The following is a 22,197-nucleotide window of genomic DNA, read 5'->3' on the forward strand; positions in this document are numbered from 1 at the left end:
TATTTCTTGATATTTTTTATTCAAATTAATTATTTAATTTTTTTCTAATATTTCTTTTTTAAATTACGTTTTTTTTATCTTAAAAAAAACGTAATTTAAAAAAGAAATTTGCACATTCCATAATTGAAATTAGTGACTATTAACGACTTCAAACTGCTCATTCATTATGTTAATGCAAAAGAGAACGACGTAGTGCTTTTTATATTTTGTATTAGTGCCATGATAATAGAATATCTTTAATAAAAAATCTTTTTTAAATATTTTATGAAAATAATCCCTATTGGACGAGCGTTATTTTATACGCTCGTTATAAGCTAAACGAGCGTTGTTTATCGCGCCTAGAAAGTTTGAAAATACCGTTTATGGGCGCGTTTTACAAGCGGAGCGCGATCGCGCTCGCTTCATCACAAGCCCTGATATATATATATATATCAGGGATTAAATAATGCTATGTAAAGCAATGTTTGTCTTTAGATTAAAATTAAGGACTGGCGTTACTGCAATGCAATAATGTGGTTAATTTCAAAAGTGATTTTTAGATTAGGAATCGAGAGTGTTTAGCTGTGATATTTAGACAATTTGAATGTTGTTTTTTTATTTCAATTAGCCTGATAACAATTTATTGCAAGCTGATTTTGATAATAAAGAAAAAGTGCATTTTTTTAATCACTTTTTATTGCATAATCAAAAACTTGCTTTTGTACTAACTGTCAATGTGATAATGCCAGTGTTTAATTCAAATTATTATTTTGTTATTTTCAATTATTTATATAAGAAGACTGAAAAAACAACTGGATTGAGCTCTAACTTAGATTTCATAACCACAGCACAAAAAAATTAGTTTTAGTTGAAACAGAACAAGAAAACTTTCATATTTTTATTCGGTCTTCTAAGAAACAACAATTGCATATTAAATGCATTATAAAAAAAACAAAAATTAGTTAGCCATCAAATTTTTGTTTATCTTTGATAACAGCAGTGAAGTTCAATAAATCTAAATAAAAACACTTGCTTGCTGCTCTGAGTAAGCTCCCATGGAACTTACTCAGAGGACACTGGCAGGTGGTTAGTTGTTTCAATTGTGAAACAATACAACCTTTAGGCTCCAGGATGATTTATTCATAAATAGGAGCTATTTCTTTGATTTATATGTGGTATCAATAAAATGATACTTTCTCTGATCTGTCACTAATCTTTATTCAACAAATTTCACTGTTTGAGCTTGGATGTAAAAGCTAAACATTTGACTAGGTAAGACCCAAGTCTAAGATTAGATTGTTATTTTCTTTCTGGTTAGAGAAGTATGGCCTCTTCTCCTAAAAACCACACCTGCAAAACTTTTATTTTGCTTCAACTGCTACTCAACCAACTGCAAAAGTAGCAGTTAGTTGAGTAGAAAAAAACTCTTAACTATGAAGAAACTTAAAAAAAACTTATTGTAAAAAAAGCAAATAAATCTTTGTAAAATAACAAAAAATAAAATGACTTAATTTAAACTAAAATGAAAATAAAATAAAATTAAAACTTAACTAAAATAAATAAAAAACTATAATAATAAGATTATCTAAATTACATTTGGAATAAATAACTTCAAATCGTTAATCTTTACTCATGTTTTATTATATTATGCGAAATGATTCTTAAATAAAGTAACAACTTACATCTAATGATTGTTTAATAAATGCGCCTAAAATTTTTAATAAGTGCATTTAAAAGTTAAAAAAAAGATTCTTAACAATTCTTCGCAGTAACAAACAAAAAGAAAAAATAATTAAATTATTTATTTAAAAAGTTAATATAATTTTTTTTTTTAATTTAAAGACATTTATAATAAAAAATACATACTTATATAAATATAAAAAAGATATACATATTCATTAATATTTTCATAAAAAATCATAAGCAGTGATTTGTTACTTTATTTAAATGCGTTTCAATAATATAAAAACATAAGTAACATGTAAAATTAATTATGAATTTTAAAAACCCAATGATTTTATATGCTATTAAAACACAAATTTTGCAAACAATTTTTTCTGATGTTACTATTTTGTTTTATTAACATTCAGCAGTATGCATGTGTAAAAAAACAAATAAAATTCAGGAAGAGACAGATCTCGAGCCACAGACATTCAACTTACTAATTCAATGTCTTATCCAAATAAGCTATACGCGTGTATAAGTAGGAAACAAATAATATACTTATTTTAAAAATTATTTTTCTTCTTTCCATATAAAAAATAAACTGAATTAAAATTAACTAAATTAATTAACTTATTGCAAAACTAATTATTAAATATTGTATTGCCATCAAGCAAGAGTATGTATGCAAAATTTGAAGAAAATCTATCATTAGGAAGTGACTCAAAAATTGTTTGCAAGATTTGATGTTCACAGACAGAGACAGAGACAAGGAGTTAATAAAAGTATCGGGAAAAATTAAAGTTATTTAATGTAAACGGCTTTCAAAAAAGTTATTCTTTTATTTTCTTTTCAACAAAATCTTTCTACTTTCGAATGAATAAACTTTAATAATTCTTATATAAAGTTTATTAAAGAGACCATCACTGTTTAAAGTCGTTGCTTATAGAATTAAAATTTTTTTTGTTTTATAAAAAAATCTTATATAACTAAAATTAAAATAATATGAATAAAAATTTATACAACTTTCAATGATACTTTAATTAAAATCATTAGCTACTTTTTTTTTACAATTCGTTTAGCCTGGGTGTGCAAAAGTTGTCTATTCATTTCAGAAATACTCTGGAAAAATATCAATGCTCTAGGAAATTATCTTGAGGTTCCTCAAGACCTCTAAAATTTTAATGGGTCCCTAATATTATGTAAAAAAAAGTTTTTCAAAAGTATGTCATGTTGGGTCTCAAAAGAAGCAAAATTTTATAAAAATCTCAAAAATAACAATTAATTTAAAAAAAAAATTGTTATTTTATAGTTTATTGCAGAAAAAATGACCTTTTAAACTAAAAATGAAAAAAGTTTATTTTTTTAAATTATAATTTCAAAAAAATCTTAAATAATAATTTTTTTATAAAATAATTGTTATTTTTGAAATTTTTATAAAATTTTGCTTCTTTTGAGACCCAACATGACATACTTTTGAAAAATTTTTTTTTACATAATATTAGGGACCCATTAAAATTTTAAAGGTCTTGAGGCACCTCAAGATAATTTCCTAAAGCATTGATATTTTTCCAGAGTATTTCTGAAATGAATAGACAACTTTTGCACACCCAGGTTAAACGAATTGTAAAAAAAACTAAAATTCACTCCACCCTGATATCTAAGCAAGAAGTAATTATTCAAATTATCTTTAAAAGTTTTCTAGCAAAATTTGTATGTGAAATGCAGCTTTTATGCATTTTGCATGCGCTACAGCTTAGCGCGCTTACTTCAGAAGTTAAAAATCCGTTACTCAAGACCTCTGTGCAAGTTTTATAACATCGGTAAGGAAGGAGGCATGAACTTCCTTTCAAATGCTTTTCTGTTGTGCTCTGTGATAAGACCGTAAGACCTTCATGGGGCACCAGAAATAAAGTAGGTAGCGCAAAACTTGATCTTAACACAAATCTATCTGGTGAATTCAAATAACATCTTGGTGCCATTCAAAATAAAAAATTTATTTTCAAATACTATTCATTATTCCTTTGAAAATGAATAATGAATAGTATTTCCAACTAAAAATGTTGGAAAAGTCAACTGTGGTTTAATATTTTTATGATTACTTTTAAACAATTGAGGGACCTTCTTGAAAGTTTTAAAAGTTATAGAATATCCTGGAAAATTGTTTGGCAATCTGGATAGTTCTAGTTGTTCATGAATATTCTAGAAGAATGTTCAGTATTCAGAAATTAGTTTATGCTAAATATAAAAAAATAGAATTGTAAATTTAATGTTAGATAAAATAAACATTAAAATATTATTTTAATGTTTATTTTATCTAACATTAAATTTACAATTTAATGTTAGATAAAATACAAGATAAAATATTATTTTGTTCTTGGCTTATAGCCAAGAACAAAACAAAAAAGTTGTAATGAAAATGGAAGAAAACTTTTGATGTGTTGATTGTATTCTTGTTTTTTAATTGTATTTAATGTGTATGTTTATATGACAAGCTTTAAAAGTTTTTTTTACTTGTAAAGACTTATATGGCAAGTTCTCCATTTAAAGATAATTTTTAGTCAGACCTTGGAATTAGGAAAAGTGAGGTCAGCAATAGCTTGCCGACCTTAATCTTTTAGAGGTAAGCATCAGGTAGGTAAAAAAATTTGAAATGAAGGTTTTACCATAAAACATAGAAATGAGATAAGTAATTTTTTGCCGACCTCAAACACTTCTTGGTTGGCAGTTAGGTCAACATTGCCGAGTGACCCTAGTTCCGAGGGCTGTTTAATGTATGATTTCTTGTTTTGTTAAAGATAATTTTAGGTGTATGATTTCTTATTTATTGTTAAATTAGTTGTTTGTTTATAGAATACGTGATCTATGTGAACATATTTTATTATCTGGGGAATGTGATATTGCCAGAAAAACTGAAGAGTACCTTTGGAGAAAAGCATTTTATGATATTATTCAAAAGTTAAAAAATGATAAAAAGGTTATTTGTTTGAAAGGTTATTTGTTGTTTCTTTGTATTTACATAGTTCCATCAATGAACAATGTTTATTTTATAAATAATGTCATGAATAAATAAAGTATAGATTACATAAACAGCAAATTTTTACATCTTGGTTCTACGTGGTTGTAACTAGGAACACAATGTTTCGTGAAAGAATAAATATCTGTTTATCTCATCTCATTTACAGAATAAAATCTCTTGAAAGTGATTTGACATGTTTTATTTATTTCTGTGTGCATAATGTCATTTGGATAATGGAATTTTTCATTATTTTTATTAAAATTTGCATAACTTGTTATCAAATGTTGTTGTTTAAAAAAGTTTAAAATTTTATTAAAACAAAGATCACCAAAAAAAAATCATGGAATCAATTGTTATTAAACTTTGAAAACTTTTTTATAATCAACTACTTTATTTATAAAAAAGTTTTTGAAGTTCAATAACAATAACACACTGAAAGTTTATGAGTTTGTTTCTGCTGCAAAATTACTCTTTAATATTTAGGTTTATAATAACAATATATTTAACTATTGTACTTGAAAAAAAAACATTTATTTTCAAAATATAATAATAATTTGCTATAGTCTGTGAATTAGTAAGGTCTGTTTTGGAAATATTTCCATTCTATTGTTTATTTACTTGTATTTTATTGGGAATGGTATATATCAGGCTAGTTTAATAATTATACTATAAATGAATAAAAATAGGAGTTTAATGACCTTTTTTGTGCAGATAGTGTGTTATTATTTACAAATATCAGGGTCAATTAGAATATAAATAAGATTTTAATGATAATTTTTGGTTTTAAAAATTAATTTAAAAAAAGTTATTTTTACAATAACTTTATTGTCGTTTTATCTAGTAACATTTTCCCCAGGTTTGATACAGGTGTTTTTCTCTTACAATATGGGTCTTCATCAACACACCTGAAAGTTCCAACAAAAACTTGTTTTCATTGTTTAGTTGTTTGGTTGTTGTGTTAACGTTAAAGTTAGTTAAATGAAATTTTTCTAAGTTCACTAACACATGCTACAAAATTAAAAATTACATCTTTGTTTTCTATTTTTGCATTAAAGATAATTAACTAGTTTTAGTCACAATTTGATTAGAAGATGAACCACAGGCATAGTTTATTATTTAACAATAGTTTGAAAGAAAAACTTCAACTCTTTAGATTTATTATTAAAAACTTAGATCCGTGTGTTAAACATTGACAGAAATAAAAAAATTTCAAAAAAGAACAGTTAAAAAGCACATTTCTATCATGTGTGTTTTCATGATGTGCTTTACTTAATAGTCAAAGTTTACAAAACTAGGTTAAGCATGCTAAATCTTTTTAAAAAAACTCTGTGTCAAACACACATGAATTATGAGTAACAACACACATGAACATGAGTAATGACAGATTCAATCAAAGTAGCCTCTTCATTTGTAGTGGCCTTCTCGGCCTTGAGGAGGTGAATAAAAAAAATAAAGTACACGTGAAGATGACTTTGTATACATTTTTTGCAGCATGTTGATGAGTGGTCAGTAGCTAAAATCTATGTTTTGACCACCAAAGCCAATTGATTTAAAGTCAATAAATTGAAAAATAAAAACATTGGGCATTCTTTACTATAGTACTCTCCTTGGTTTTGGGGAGGTGAATATGTTGAAGTATATCTGTATGTATTTTGTTGTTTGTTTCTGTTTTTCCTTGGGCAATTGTTATGATTAAATCCCACCACATTTTTCATACTATTGATAATACTTATTAGTATTGTATTGCAAATAAAAGCCTACCGTAATGTTACACATATATGTACATTGTGTACTATATAACCATGATATATAGCATTAGCACTATTTTTTTTAAGAATGTTATTTAACTCCCTAAGGCTGAGATGGACCTACCAATACATCACTATAGTAATTATACAACTATTATAATTAATGTAACAAATCTTGTGTTATAATCAGGAATTGGAAGTTCCAGTGGCTCTTTTGTTAATACAATCTTTTAAGATAATTTTCAAATTGTTTTAAACTTCTGGACTTCATAAAAAACAGGAGATTTTGGTTCTGGAGATTAAAACTCATGAACCTTAAGTTCTGAACTACAGAATTGAGCTAAAATAGGAGTTATAGTGGGATTTTTTACCCTTAATTACAACAACGCACAGCATACGCACATAACACTATCACTATGGTTAGTTGAAATTCGGACAATTTTAACATTTCTTAAAAACATTTTTTAAGTTTTTGAGAAAACAAATAAGAGTTTTTTGACTTAATATATTAGACTAAGTATACTTAAATCTGTCAGACCCTTTATAATGTTTTGAATCATAATAGTATTGGTTACCTAAAAGTATCAAACGATTACAGTAAGTATCATCTAAAATGCACTTTTTTTTTGTCACTAATTTGAGTAAATTTTTAGCTCATCAAATTTCCTTCCTTTTTCCACCAAGTGACCTTTTTGGTATTTTTTTCTTGTGATAAGATTTTAGATTTTCTTTTTTGATACTCTTTGAATGAAACATCTACTGCATTTAAACTTTGTAGCTAAATCTTGTTGTGACTCAGGATTTTGGTGATTCAAGTTACTATTGATTTTGCTTATTTTTTATTAGTTATTTTTATTTTATGCTATTTATTAGTAATTATGCTATTTATTATTAATTATGCTATTTATTATCAGTTATTAAGTCTTGATGTTTCCGGTTTAGTTTCGTTTTCTTTATAATGGTTTATAACAATTCCAACAGTTGATTTTGAAAATTTTCATGCTTTTGAAATGATCCCATACACGCACGATAGATTTTCTGTATAAAATTTCAAAATATTTTTTTGATTTTCAGATTTTTTCCTTAACATTGAAAAAACTAATCAGATGTAAACAAAACTACACAAAATGTTTTTATGTATGCATCATTAAAAACAACACCTATGCGCAAAAACTTTTTTGTGTATGCATCATCAAAAACTATCCCTATGCACAAAAAATTACTTGTGTATGCATCATCAAAAAATACATCTATGCAAGAAAAATTACTTGTGTTTGCATCATCAAAAACTACACCCATGCACGAAAAATTACTTGTGTATGCATCATCAAAAACTATACCTGTGCTCGAAAAATTAATTCTCAATTAAACACTTCTACAGTTTGTGCTAGAGAATAGATTTCGATCATAGTCTTAGAAAAGTGTTCTCCAGAACTCTCTTCAATTTTTGCTAAATTTTAAAAAAATGCTAAATTAGTGGCTCCAAAGTTTCAAAGCTCTAGAAAACACTTTGACCTCTCCAACTATTCTATAATTAGTCTTCACTCTGTTATTAGTTCCTTTATATAAAGGTTTTGAGGTTAATAAATTATTTCTTTTTAACTGCAGTAGTGAAGTTATTCTGGATAGCACATGGTTCTATTTTTGCTCCTGTATTGTTTCTTATCTAAAATAAGGATCTTCATGAAATCTAAAGAAGCTCTATCTGCTGACATCTCAACTTTACACTCTTGTCTTGACTAAAAATCTTCACTTTTTAATTGCTTAAAACAAGCAGCTGATTTTAAATCTGATCTTTCTTCTGTAACAACCTAAGGCTTACAGTGGCTTATGGAATTTTTGTTAGACAACAAAACTTATTTATTTACTGTAAAAAAATATTGCAAAAATGTTGGCATTCCTATATTGATGAATAACAACCCTCTTACTACCAGACAAAGTCTAAAAGCACATCGTAAGTGTAATTAGACCTGCTTTATCTGCCAAGCTTGAGCCACTCTCCCATAGTTGTAAGGTTGCATTTCTTTCTTTTTTCTGCAAATACAATCATAGTCAATGCTCAAATGAGCTATCATCTCAATTATGATAAACCAAAAATCATTATTGCTTGGCTTTTTATTCAACAAGTTTACTATATCTGTCCCTTCACACTAAAAAAACTTTTATTAATCCATTTTTTTCTTGAACATCAAAAAAACCTTATAGTTCTTACCCTTGTTCATGTTTTCTTTTTTTATACAACATAACTTTTTAAGTCTTCAGTTATACGTTTACTAGTATTTTAACTTATTCTCTATTTTAAAGTAACTCATAACTTAATAGTGGTTGCTTGCAATCTTGTTAGAAATAAATTAGAGTTTAAAAATATATAAATGTATGCCAGTATTTAATAAATAGTAAATATAAGCATAGAATTATCATATATTAAGTATTATAAATTTTTTTCTAGTCCCGGCTATTAACCCCTGCTAAGTCCTATAATTTTGCTGGGGTCATGGCCGGGTTTGCAAAAAGTCTCATTTTTAGCCGGGGCCCCGGTCACTTACTAGTATATGCAAAAATATTAATAATTAGAGTTAAGCAGTTTTTGAGAAAACTCAATACAAAATGGCCAAAATTTCAACCAATCATTGTGATAATCTTATGTAATAATGTTAAAGTCTTGTTTAATTGTATTTTAACTTTAAACTCCTAGACGTTGCATAGTGACCAAGTGCTCAATTCAGTGTATTGCTCTCATTTACAAGGAGCTATTGGTTTCTATCACAATTTACTCATTCGTATACAAAGTCGTTTCAGTATCCAATTACAAGGGTTTGTTGACTGGATTGGAATACCTGTAAATATTAGTGAGTATGATTATTAACAAAAGGTGGCTTTCTAAGCGTTATTTATGTTATATGATATATAAATAATAATTTTCATTTAGACTGCAATGATTTATTTGTATCTGCTACCGATGAACAAATGGACTGGGCAATAAAGGCTTGTCAAAGATGTCTTATTTATTTAGGTGATATTGGTAAGTTTAGAGAAGTAAGATTAAGATTAGAGTAAAATTAAACTACAAATTTTTTTTTGTGCTAATTAATCTTTAGTATAAAAATGGAGAACTCATCTTATATAACATGCACAATGCTCTTCTAATGACATTATGTTCAAACAGTTAAAAAACAAACAGTTTTTTTAACTGTTTGAATATAAAGTGCTTCAACTTGAAATTTAAAATTTTAGTTTATTGAATTTCTTGTTGAGTTTTTTGTTGTTTTTTTGTTAGTTGTTTAAGTTCAACTTTTTCATGAAAAGTTTTTTTTTATAGCTCGTTACCAATGTGATATCATGAAAGATCAAGATAATTCTCTTCCTGAAAGATATTATCATTTGGCAATTTTGTTGCAGCCAGAAAATGGTTTTTGTTTTTTTTAATAAATTACTTTAAATATTTTTGTATTAATAAAAAATATCAAATTTACAATATTTTCATTTGTAATATTTTTCCGGTTATGATTTGAAAAAATTATTTTTATGCCATGCATTATGAGTAAAGAAATTATAATTTTAAACAAAGAATGCCATTAAAAAGTCTTAAAAATAACCTTCCCCTCCCAAGCTGAACATTGTGTTCTATCTTTTTATTGTTAGTCTGCCCTTTATGTAAGAACATTCATTGATTTATGGGAATAAAATTAAATAAATTGACTTTTAAAAGAGGCACAGATTTATGAAATCCTGGAATATATGGGTATTATCAACTCACTTTTGATATTTTATGAAACTATTTTGATAACTAATTTAATTAATCTAAAGTTAAAGACCAAGAAAGCAACAAAGGTTATGTCATCCAAATGTAAAAAATGTAAACAGAGAAACATTGTGTGTATATTTTATAACCATGCTGTAAGTGTGAAAAGTAAACAGGAGCTTGTGTTTGTGGCTAAAAGGAAACCCGAGGTCTTCCAAATCAGTTCTTTCAATTCTACTGCGCAAAGAAAAAATTAAAAAAAGTTTAAAAAATTAGTCAATGAATTAAGGAGTGATGATAAAGAAAATGACACTAAAAAAAACTAACAAAATTTTGTCAGTAATTCTGAGGATTTAGAAGCTGCAAAAATATCTAAAAAACAAAAATGTGGTACTGCAATGAAAGACAAGGAGTAGAGGAAACACATAAAGAATACAGAGTATCTGGTTGCATTTCTAAAAAAATGAGATTTGACAATATTTAACTTGTAATTCTTGCTGTTATTCAATTTATAAAGTATTTGATGAGTAAAAGCCACTGCTTTCTATAAAGTTAATCATTTCTTATACAATGGCTGCAAATACAAAAATCTTTTGGCACAATCTTACAACTACAGAATCATTTTGTTAAGCTTAGATTAAACAAACCTCCATATATTGATTTTGGTATTTTTTATTTACTTTTGGTTTATGCTTATTAAGTCTAGAATTAACTCAAAAAAAAAAAGACTTTATTTTCAAAACTTTTTCCCACCTTTGGCCCTTTGTCTCAGTTTTGTGGTTATGGCATTGGAAACTACTGAAAGTTGTAAAAACTACAATACTTATTTTCTTTTATTAGATTGCTTTACCAAAGATAACTCATCTATAAATCATTACTTCACAAATTACTGAAGAATGATAGGTTGTTTATTTGATTTTAGAAATTCATGAGTTAATGTAATTTAACATTTTCCATCCTAAATTATTCATACTTTCAGATATTAACTGTTTCAGTTAAGGATATTTACAAAAATTATTTGATTTGTTTTGTCATTCAGGCACAATTTCAACTCAAAAAGTTTTTTTGTTCAAGGAATTTCCACAATAGACATTTAAATGCTCAGACAACTCAGTTATCTTGTTAAACTGAAGAGACTCATTTTTTCTTCTGACCACCATGGTTCCAGTATACTTTCATGCAAGGTATAATTTAAGCTCTATTTAGAGAATTCCAAGTAAACAAATAACAAACAGTTTAATAATAAAATAATGAATAACTACAGAAAAAATCTTAAATTTTAAAAATTTGTTTAGACCTTCAAAAATAAATTTAATAGAAATGAAAGAAAAATCGCAAGAACAAAAATTGTGTCACAGTTGTCACAAATTAATACTTCAAAAATATTTTGGTATTCTCTGCGATTTTTGTTTCACTTACATTCGAAAATATTTTAATTTTGAGCATTTTACTTAACCCTGAAATATTGAATATGTTTGCCATAAAACAATAAAAAAAACCTAACTTTGCTTTTTTGAATTTACTTGTGACAATAATTAACAATCTGATATGATGTCACTGCAACACAAAATTTTTCAATCAAAGTAATTGACTTTTTTGGTTTACTTTATATTAATAGTAAATTAAAATATAAAAAATTTTAACTTTAGTTTTTCTTGAAAAAAAAAGGTTAAGTAAAAAATTTACTTTTAGATATTTGCCATCCATTATTAGATATTTGCCATACATTGCCATCCATTTTGAATTTCAAATGCAAATCTTTATTATTGGGGTATTTAGTAATTGATAAGTTTTTATAGTGAGAAATAAAAAATTACTGACATTTCGAAATTATAAATATATTAGTTTAGTAATGAAACATTACTTAAGGGTGTGAATCTGAAGGTTAGTTCAAATTAAATAAGCAAAGTTCTTTTATTGTAATTTGTAACAAATTTTGCTAAAAAAGACTATGATGCTTGTTAAGCAAGTAGTAAACTTCTGCAATCTTCACTAGAATTGGCATTAATCATGTCAACCTAATAGGCAATCTGACCATTTTTTACTGACCTCGTTTCTATATTGTTGTGGGCAAAATATTACTTTTCTTGAATAAAACTGTAAAACTGAAAAAGTAAATGGTTGGTCAACATTTATCGATTCATTCACAAGTAACATGGTAACTCACATGGTCAACATTTATCAATTCACTCACAAGTATCATGGTAACAATTTATTTTGGCGAATTTAGCAAGATTATATTTAGCAAGTTCTCATAACACTAATGATTCTCTAAATTGATTGACAAACATGTCAATTATGTTCATAAAAAATTCAACTCCCCAAATGTGCCTCAAGCACAACTGGTTGAGAACTTTCAAGAATTTTGGTTGAAATAATTTACAAGGGAGATTGGCACGCTTCAACAGTAAAGATCTTGATTAATCGCATCAAATTAAAACCTTAAGAAATTAATTTGAATTTTTTACAGTTGCTTATGAAAGTTGTCAAAGGAAAATTGATAACACTGTTTTAACATCTTTTTGAAATGGTTTTTTATTGAGAAAAAATCCTTTATTTTAGAAAAATATTTTAATAATTTTCTCTTAATTTTTAATAAAATAAAGTTTTTATTTTAACTGATAATTTATGCATCACCAGTTATTTTGCAAATTTTGAAATTGTGATTACCAATTTTATCTATTAATTTGTTTTTTCTGATTGAAAATAACATTTAATGCATGCATACTTTATAATTACATTTAATTGTTTTCAGGGATGCCTCACAATCAAATTGGAACTCTAAAGCAGAGCCAGCTTCTTCTTCATGAATCATGTTACCACTATATGAGATGGTAAGTTAAAAAAGTAAAGAAATTTAAAAAAGTAAAAAAAAAAATATTATTTTGATTTATTTTTTACAAATTATAGTTACTATCAGATAAAGAGTGTATAAATATTTTTATTTAAAAAATATTTTAAATTATGGGCAAATAAGACTTTTTTAATCTTGTTTTTTATGTCTTGTTTTAGTTATATTTTTAGTTATATTAGTAGTTTATGCATAATTATTGCACGTTTTTTGAAGTCAGTTTATTATTCAATATTTATATATGTTTTGTTATATAATTATTATATATTATATAATATTATATGTATATATATATATATATATATATATATATATATATATATATATATATATATATATATATATATATATATATATATATATATATATATATATATATATATATATATACATATACATATATATATGTATATATACATATGTATATAATATTATATATATATGTACTTTATTTTTGCATATTTCAATATGTATATATTTTTTTGAAGTCAAGATTTATTTATTATTCAGTATTTATAAAAATGTGCAATAATTATGCATTAACCTAATAGTTATTAATTATTTAGTTGCAGAAATAAAACTTTTAAATCAAGTAGTGTCACTAACAGCTAATTTAATTTTAGTTTGTTGTTTTAGTCTCTTAAAAATTAATTTGTGTACACAGGTTTACTTTTCTCTGTAAAATGATTACTACAATCGATAATCTTTTCTACCAATGCATTTAACTATATTATTTTAAAACAGAAGCCCTAACATACATTGCTACTTTAAAGATAAAATGCTAAATCCAAATTTAGCTGTGTATTTAGCATCCTTAATGAAATCGTACTGAGAATTTACGTTATTTAGATATTTTGTCTAAACACCATCTAATTATCTGATCAGACATCTCAGTATTTAAGCATAGCTTGAATGGCAATGGCTTAATCAGTTCCCCTTAAACTTCCAATCTTAAGATATTAAGAAGAAAGTCTATTGGATAGACTTAGGCGAAAATGTGCTAATGGCAATTTTATCCTTATTTTTACATATTTATTTTTCCCAACTGTACATTTTTATCAAAGCGTACCAAGTTTTTCTCTCTAATCATCTGACTCAGATTAGTATAGGTTTTCTTGTTTATAGTTAATTGTAATATCGGGATATTATAAATCTTAACTCAACTCATATTATCACTATTTGTGCTTGAAAAATCTTCATTCCATACTTTCTTTTTTCTGATTTTTATGTCTTAAGATTTTTTCTGACATTTTTATAAGTTTTTCCTTAAAACCAGTGAATATTTTCATAAAATTTATTTACCATATTCCCCAACTTTACCATATCTCCTCTCAGGCAATGTCTCAAGATCTTTATGTTTTTTCACTTAGCCTCATTATACCTAGTTCTATCACTTTTGATCAAATGTTTGTTTTTTAAATAAAAGAGAGAATATTACTCTATTAGAAAACTGGTTACCTATTTTTTTACAGCTGCCTTCCGGTAGATCTTTTGTTTTAAGCATTTTAATATTATTTCTTAATCTTTTTGGTTATTCTAGTTTTGATAGTTTGCTTTGCAAGAATGAAGATATTGTTAAACCTAACCTATTTTCACAACTTGGCAAGTTCCCTCAGAATAAAGTTAACAATTGCTAACTGCTTGGTGTTCTATCTGCACACTCCATCTGCAAAACTGAAGCATCTCAAATGTGTCTTTCCAGAAACAATAAACCAGGCAGTTTTAAAATCAACCTGTTTAAACATTTTTTTAAATGTATAAAAGAGTTATATGTAATGCTTACATTAGTTAACTTCTGGTTTACTTGATATTTTTGTATAGATAAAGCCAGCAGTACTTTCTAAGCATTTCTTCAAAAATTAAAATTAGATCAGTTTTTTTTTTTTTTTAATATTATTGTTATTTCTTGACTTATCAAATGACTATAACTAAATTATATATATATATATATATATATATACATATATATATATATATATATATATATATATATATATATATATATATATATATATATATATATATATATATATATATTAGGCGGGGTCCAAAATTCTATATTTTTTGTTTAACCAGTTTTTCTTTATTAATTTTTTTAGAAAAGTTTGAAAAACAATTCAGTTTTTTCTATTTTTTTGTGGTTGGCCTTCTACTTCTATTTAAACATTTTTAAAGATACAAAAAAAAAAAAAACATAAAAGAAAAATCTTTGCAGCGGTTATTTTGCGTATAAAGTTACGCAACTTTATGTTAAAATTTATGCAATTTAAATTTTGATTTGATAAATTTGAATTAAAATGACTAATAGTTGCGTTTAAAAAAAAAAATGTAATAAAACTTTTTTTGTTAAAACGTAAAACTTTTATATACTTGAAAAATAGCTTTTGTTTTACTTTGCTAGAGAATACTTTGCTTCTATTATTGTTAACTAAATTTAGATATCAATTAAATTAAAAAAAATTCTAACAAGACGTAATAACAAAATAGTTTTAAATCAAAATAAACAAACTCCTTTAGAAAGTCTCCCTGTAGTTGATAAATTTTATCATACAAAGTTGCCTTTACTCTGAGATGTTCTTTCGCTTGTCTTTATCGAAGTCAATAATAAATTATCTTTTGAAAGTGCTTGTCAAAGAGTTGTAAAGTTAGTAGAAATTCATTGGACAGAGCGTAATATCTACACAATATCATATCAGGCCATTTTAAAATGTCTGCAAAGTGAAATCAATGAATATCGCTACTTAAAAGGTGTTGACAAAAACAAGCAGGTTTTTTAAGTAGATATATTTCTATGAACGAATCCCTAAAAAAACTTCTTGACATTTTCTGCTTCAATCCACAACGTCGTGAAAAACTAGAGAAGTTTTTTGGTATTTCAATGAATGCTGAAGACTACTCGTATCTAGAAAACATGCGCGGTAACAAAAATTTTACATGTCAAAATGTTATTAAAACTTTCTATCAAAAAGTTATTAATGACAAAAGAAAAATGGAGAAAAAGATAAGAAATGAAACAGCAGTTTCATCAGACAATGTACGTTGATAATGAAGATAGCAAGTTAAGTGAATTTGAAGACGAAGATGAATTTCTTGAAAAAGAATTAACAAAAAATGAATATCAGTTTTTTGAAAAAGACACTGAACCAATTTAAAAAAAAAGAGTTATGATTGTTGATGTAAGTGAACCAAAACTGCCATACATGGTGAGATCAAAATCAAAATTAATATTTGAAAATAGCTCTCACAATACTTATGTTCCACCTAATGTGCGACAATCAAAAAACTTAGTTTTAGGTGATATCTACCATGATGTGCAGAGTTAGATTCTCGATGAGGGAAATACAAATTGCACTCAAAGTAATCGGCAATCGAATTTTTTAAAACAGAATGGAAAATTCCAGATGAAACTGACCGTATATCTAAGTACGATAAAAATGTGAAGCTATTGAGAACACATTTATTGATTCTAACACACTCCCAACACGCAGTGCCATACGTAAAAAACTAAAACAGATGCACGCGTATACTCTTGGCTTGAATTCAGACAGAGTTGTTCAAGCTAAAAATAGTGGCGATATAATAACTCACGCACTGACTCTACCACTCGAAAGCATGTGGGACCTTTGCACCTTCTGGTTTACATATTAACCGAGAATATTATTTTCCTTTGCCTACATTAGCAATTCCTTCAGAAACTACAGCAAATATTGCAGACGGAATAAAAACAACATTCGAAATGTTACAGGAAGCCTCAAAATACACCTCAGAAGAACTATACCAGAAGGTAGATTTTTATATGACTGACAGTACTGTTCATAATATAGGAATATCTAAGATCACAGCTGATGTACTCAATAGAGAAATTCCTGCTGTTTAACTGTTTTGCACTTTATACCCAGCTTTAGGTTTTGACAGAGCTATTGAAAAAGTTCTAAACCAAATTGAAAATGAAATGAATATGGATAACTTTTTCAAAGGCTTTCTGTTAGATATATCTATTAACAAAAGTACGGAAACGCTATCCTTAACCTTTCTATCATGGGTACTAAACTTGTTTGGTTCGAGTTTTATTCAAAAACCATGGAATTATCATAAAGAATTTAAAACTTTTATGCAGCGTAAAAACAAAGATATTTTTCTTTTTGAATTTAAAGATGTTCGATTTGAATGTCTTTCGAAATGTTCTTCTATAGTTTGCTTTCACTGGGATGACATTTAAGAAGTTTTTTAAACCAACATGAATATATCACAAATAAACTTGTTTAGTCCGAGATTCTATGAATTTTGATTACATTATAGTTACTTTAGTCGTGGTAGCAGCTTTTGGAATGAAAGTCATTTCACCATTTTTCTGTAAAACTAAAGGTAAAGCCACGCATTCTAAACTGCAAATATTCTTTAGCAAGATGTATGCAAGCTTATCTAAAGATGTCATAAATGAACAATTCTTTGAATTTAAAGAGCCATGTGTTCAAGGAGTATCAAAGAGGCTTTTTGAAAATCTCATTAAAGAAGATTATGGCTTAGAAGTTGTTGATGTTGTTCGAAAATACGCATCAAAGAACTTTGATGATTGCATTATTCTTGCAAATATAGTTCGGCAAAGTTTAGCTATAATTCTTCAACACCAAAGAGGAAAGCATTATGGGTTTGGAGAAAGAAACAATGATCTATTACCTGATGAGTATTACGTTTTTAATCAAGTCGTTGGAGTCGATAAAACAGTTACAAATAAATTGAGCTTAAGTGTCAGTGTGGAACTCATAGCAATCGACTTCGAAAAAAGCCCTCACTTTCAACAGTTTCACGTGGTAATGTACTTAAATATTCAAACCATTTAAGAAATGAAGGTTCAAATAATTTAGAACTATTTCAGAAAATGGGTCCTATTGTTAGAAAAATTGAAAGCATAGAATGCAGTTCCACCAGCGACAGATTCAACTAAGACAAAGTGGCTTAACTAAAAAAGAACAACAAGCTTTACATCAGGCGTCCAGGAGAAATTCTATTTTAACTTGTTTAAAACTACAAGCGGCCCATTTACTAGTGGATCAGATGTCAGTGAATATATTAAAAAAGAGCAAGATCTGATAAAATGCCAAAAACGATTGAAGAATGAAGTAATTTATTTTAGAGATACAAGTAGGCCATTGCCGCGGAAATCAACTCTATTTAAAATCATGATTTTTGATAAAAATACAAAAAAGCGCCGTCTTATTTCTATACAAGAATATGCGACTAATTTGAAGGTTCTACTTGGAAAGACATCACAGCAATCCACAATCACCTATGATGACTTCCAAAAAGTTATTTTGCTCTTTCAATAGAGGTCGAAACAAATTATTATTAATATTAGACATCTTGATGATGTGCAATGTCTAATTTTTTTGTGTTATTTATAACTAGACATAATGATTACATGTTTTATTAATAAAATGAAAAAAAAAATTTACTATGTGTGTTTACATCGCTTATATTTGAAAATAATGATATCATTTAATTTAACAGTAAATTGTTTTGTCGAAATAATCACTTTTATTAAGGAGAAGGCTAAATATTGATAATGAAGTAAAAACATTGTGAAATTCGAAATCAGCATAAAATATTAATGAAGAAAAAGTGGTTAAACTTCAAAAAATCTAAAAAAAAAAGGTAATTTTGGACCCCCCCCCCCCCCCTTATATATATATATATATATATATATATATATATATATATATATATATATATATATATATATTTGAAATATATGTTTTTAAAGAAACAGTATTATTTTAAAGTGTTTTGTCAACATCAAGTTTTGATGGTGCTGAAGAAAATTTAAAACGTGCTTTAGAAAAACAAAGTCAAATGGTGGCAACATTGCATAAAGATGCTGCTGCAAATGATCAAGTGTAGGTTGTTAGCAATTTTTTGAACTATCCTGTTTTGTTGTTGTTTTGTTTTAATGATAAGAATATCTTGAATAATTTTCTTTCAGAATAAGCGCTAAAGTTCAGTTTGAGACTTCTTTTCTTATGCTTCAAGATGTTCTATTTGGTATTAGAAGGTATATTATTGTTTTTTGCAAGAATAGAAAGAAGAAAAAAAACGTAGCTCATAATAGTTTGTATAAAAGATAATTAAAAAAAAAGAAAAAATATTCTTACTTTTTTATTGGAAGTCTTTGATGAAGAAGGCTGCATCTGAAAAAAGCTTTATAAAACTTATAAAATTGCCCAAAATGTTTGTTATAATTGGATCTGAGTGTTCCAGATTTCCAGAAAAAACTTTATTTTCAATAGTATTATTATTTATTACTAATTTATTTGTTGTTTAATGGGATCAGATTTAAAGGTAGTTTCAAATAAAAGGGCAATTTACCATATATATATATATATATATATATATATATATATATATATATATATATATATATATATATATATATATATATATATATATATATATATATATATATATATATATATATATATAGATATATATATATATAGATATATATATACATACATATACATATACATATTAGGGTGTCCCAAAAAACAACATTTTTGAAAAATATATGCAGAGACCCCCTTAATGTGTTCTATCTAATACAAAAACACTAGATTTAATTTTTTTTTGAATAAAAAATATTTAAAGGGGTCCCTCAAGACCCTCAAATATTTAATTGGGTCCCTAATATTTTCAAAAAAAAATTTTATACACTGAGGCATATTTGTTTAGGCGCATCAATTTTTTTCTCTTTGTCTTAATTTTTTTCTATGAATTGTCAACTGATATGCATGCAAGTTATTATCAAAATAATTGTTGTGTTATGGGCTAATAAAAATCACAAAAATTTTTTGTCTATGTGCCTTTATTAACATGAGAGTATGTTTGATTTACAAAAGTACATTTTTTAATTGGAATATATCCATAGACGCAGTCATATTTTTGACATTAAAAGATGGAAATTAGTAATGCGTATGTCCTCCATTACACTGGATCACCTCAAAAATTCTGCTTTTCATTGACTCCACTAGTCGTTGAAATGTAGTTTGATCCAACTCAGACCATGCTTCAAGGATTTTACACTTTAACTCAGTAACAGTTTTAAATTGGTGTCCGGCAGCTTTAGCCTTATAAACTTTTCTTGATAGCATTCCCCACACGTTCTCGATTGGATTTAAGTCCGGGCTACAAGCTGGCCATTCGAGAACCGGGATGGTGTGGTCTTTAAACCATTTCATAGAATGCCTAGATGAGTGAATTGCAGCCATTATCTTGCTGAAATATGGCATTATCGTCCATGTTTTCATCCATATAAGTTATGAGAACATCATCCAACATTTCTGTATACTTTATCGAGTTCATTTTAGGTAAACCACAACACTCAAGAGTCAATTTTCCTGAATAAGAAAATCCACCCCAAACCATTAAACTTCCTCCATAATTTTGTTTTGTTTGTGGGTCATTTATTCCTCTTAGATCATGCCAATAACAACTGTAAGAGTCCGGACCATCTAAATTGAACTTTTTTTCATCTGAAAATATTACGTTTTGCCACTCATGAGTCCAATGCATATGGTTTTTAGCAAACTGTAATCTAGCAATTTTATGGTGTTTTTTTAACATTGGTTTTTGGTGTGGTTTCTTCCACTTTACGTTTGGTGTTGTACGTAGAATATGTGCAACTTGTTTATTGGTGACAGGCAATAATAATTTATCCTTTATTTGTGTTGCATTCAATTTATTTTTGGTTGCTTCGAAGCGAATTCGATTAATTTGCCGATTTGTTAATACTTTGTTGCCGTTTGTTGCTTTTTTTACATTGTAATTGTCACCTTTTGCAATGTAGTTTCGTACAACATGGTCAGATCTTCCAATTTTTCTTGCTATTTCTTGTATAGAAAGTGCTGGTGAGATTTCTGAGCCACGATATAAATTAATTTGTATTTTTTCAGCATCTGTCAAATACTTTCCTTTAAGCATTTCGTAAAATGCAATAAAAATGATACTGGCAGAGCAAAAGATCAAATTACACTAAAATTTATTGATTTGTTTGTGTAAAAGTGATAAAAAATCAATAATTACCGTTATTAACCTGATTGTGTCTATAGATATATTCCAATTAAAAAATGTGCTTTTGTATTTCAAGCATACTCTCATGTTAATAAAGACACATAGAAAAAATTTTTTTGTGGTTTTTATTAGCCCACAACACAACAATTATTTTGATAATAACTTGCATGCATATCAGTTGACAATACATAGAAAAAAATTAAGATAAAGAGAAAAAAATTAATGTGTCTAAACAAATATGCCTCAGTGTGTGTGTGTATATATATATATATATATATATATATATATATATATATATATATATATATATATATATATATATATATATATATATATATATATATATATACATATATACATATATATATATATATATATAGCCCTCGGAATTACAGTCAGCATTTGGCAATGCCGACCTAACTGCCATCCTAAAAATGTTTAAGTTCAGCAAAAAATTGCCGACCTCGTTTCTATGTTTTATAGTAAGATCTTTGTATTAAATTTTATTTGCCGACCTGATGCTGACCTCTAAATAAGGTCAGAATGAGGTCGGTAAATAATTGCCAACCTTAATTTGCCTTATTCCAAGGGTTATATATATATATATATATATATATATATATATATATATATATATATATATATATATATATATATATATATATATATATATATATATATATATATGTATATATATATATATATATATATATATATATATATATGTATATATATATATATATATATAAATTTTGTTTGAAATGAAAAACAACATTATTAGTAGTACTTAAAGTACTGTTTCGGGTACATGCTCGTAACCAGTGCACAACTTCATATATATATATTTAAATATATATGAAGTTGTGCACTGCGGCATTTGCTTTTCAAAGAAATACAAAATGAATTAGTGCTTCCAATACCAATACCATTTTTCAATAGCGGTATTTCGGTACTGAATAGTTTCAATACCGGTATAATACTTTTATTAAACTTTTTTTTAAAATTTATAATATATATGAATAAAATCTCAACTTAATAGAAAAAATTTCATTGATTGAATAAGCTTATTTATTTCATATCAAAATTACTGACTTTAATTTTTCTCTTTTTTCTCGTTTGTAAAATAAGCCTG

General features: G+C 26.5%; 1 protein-coding gene across 1 annotated transcript in view; it reads left to right on the forward strand.

Moving 5' to 3' along the window:
* Positions 1-22,197, forward strand: part of LOC100205917 (nonsense-mediated mRNA decay factor SMG5) — a 52,011-nt gene that overhangs the window by 5,683 nt on the left and 24,131 nt on the right. Inside the window, exons 3-9 of the mRNA XM_065815240.1 lie at positions 4,495-4,618; positions 9,104-9,257; positions 9,338-9,430; positions 9,728-9,817; positions 12,906-12,984; positions 18,782-18,895; positions 18,982-19,050. Coding sequence (XP_065671312.1) covers positions 4,495-4,618; positions 9,104-9,257; positions 9,338-9,430; positions 9,728-9,817; positions 12,906-12,984; positions 18,782-18,895; positions 18,982-19,050 — 723 coding nt within the window. The remainder of the gene's footprint in view (positions 1-4,494; positions 4,619-9,103; positions 9,258-9,337; positions 9,431-9,727; positions 9,818-12,905; positions 12,985-18,781; positions 18,896-18,981; positions 19,051-22,197) is intronic.

Source organism: Hydra vulgaris, chromosome 13 (assembly GCF_038396675.1).
Source record: "Hydra vulgaris chromosome 13, alternate assembly HydraT2T_AEP".
In the NCBI taxonomy this organism is placed as follows: domain Eukaryota; kingdom Metazoa; phylum Cnidaria; class Hydrozoa; order Anthoathecata; family Hydridae; genus Hydra; species Hydra vulgaris.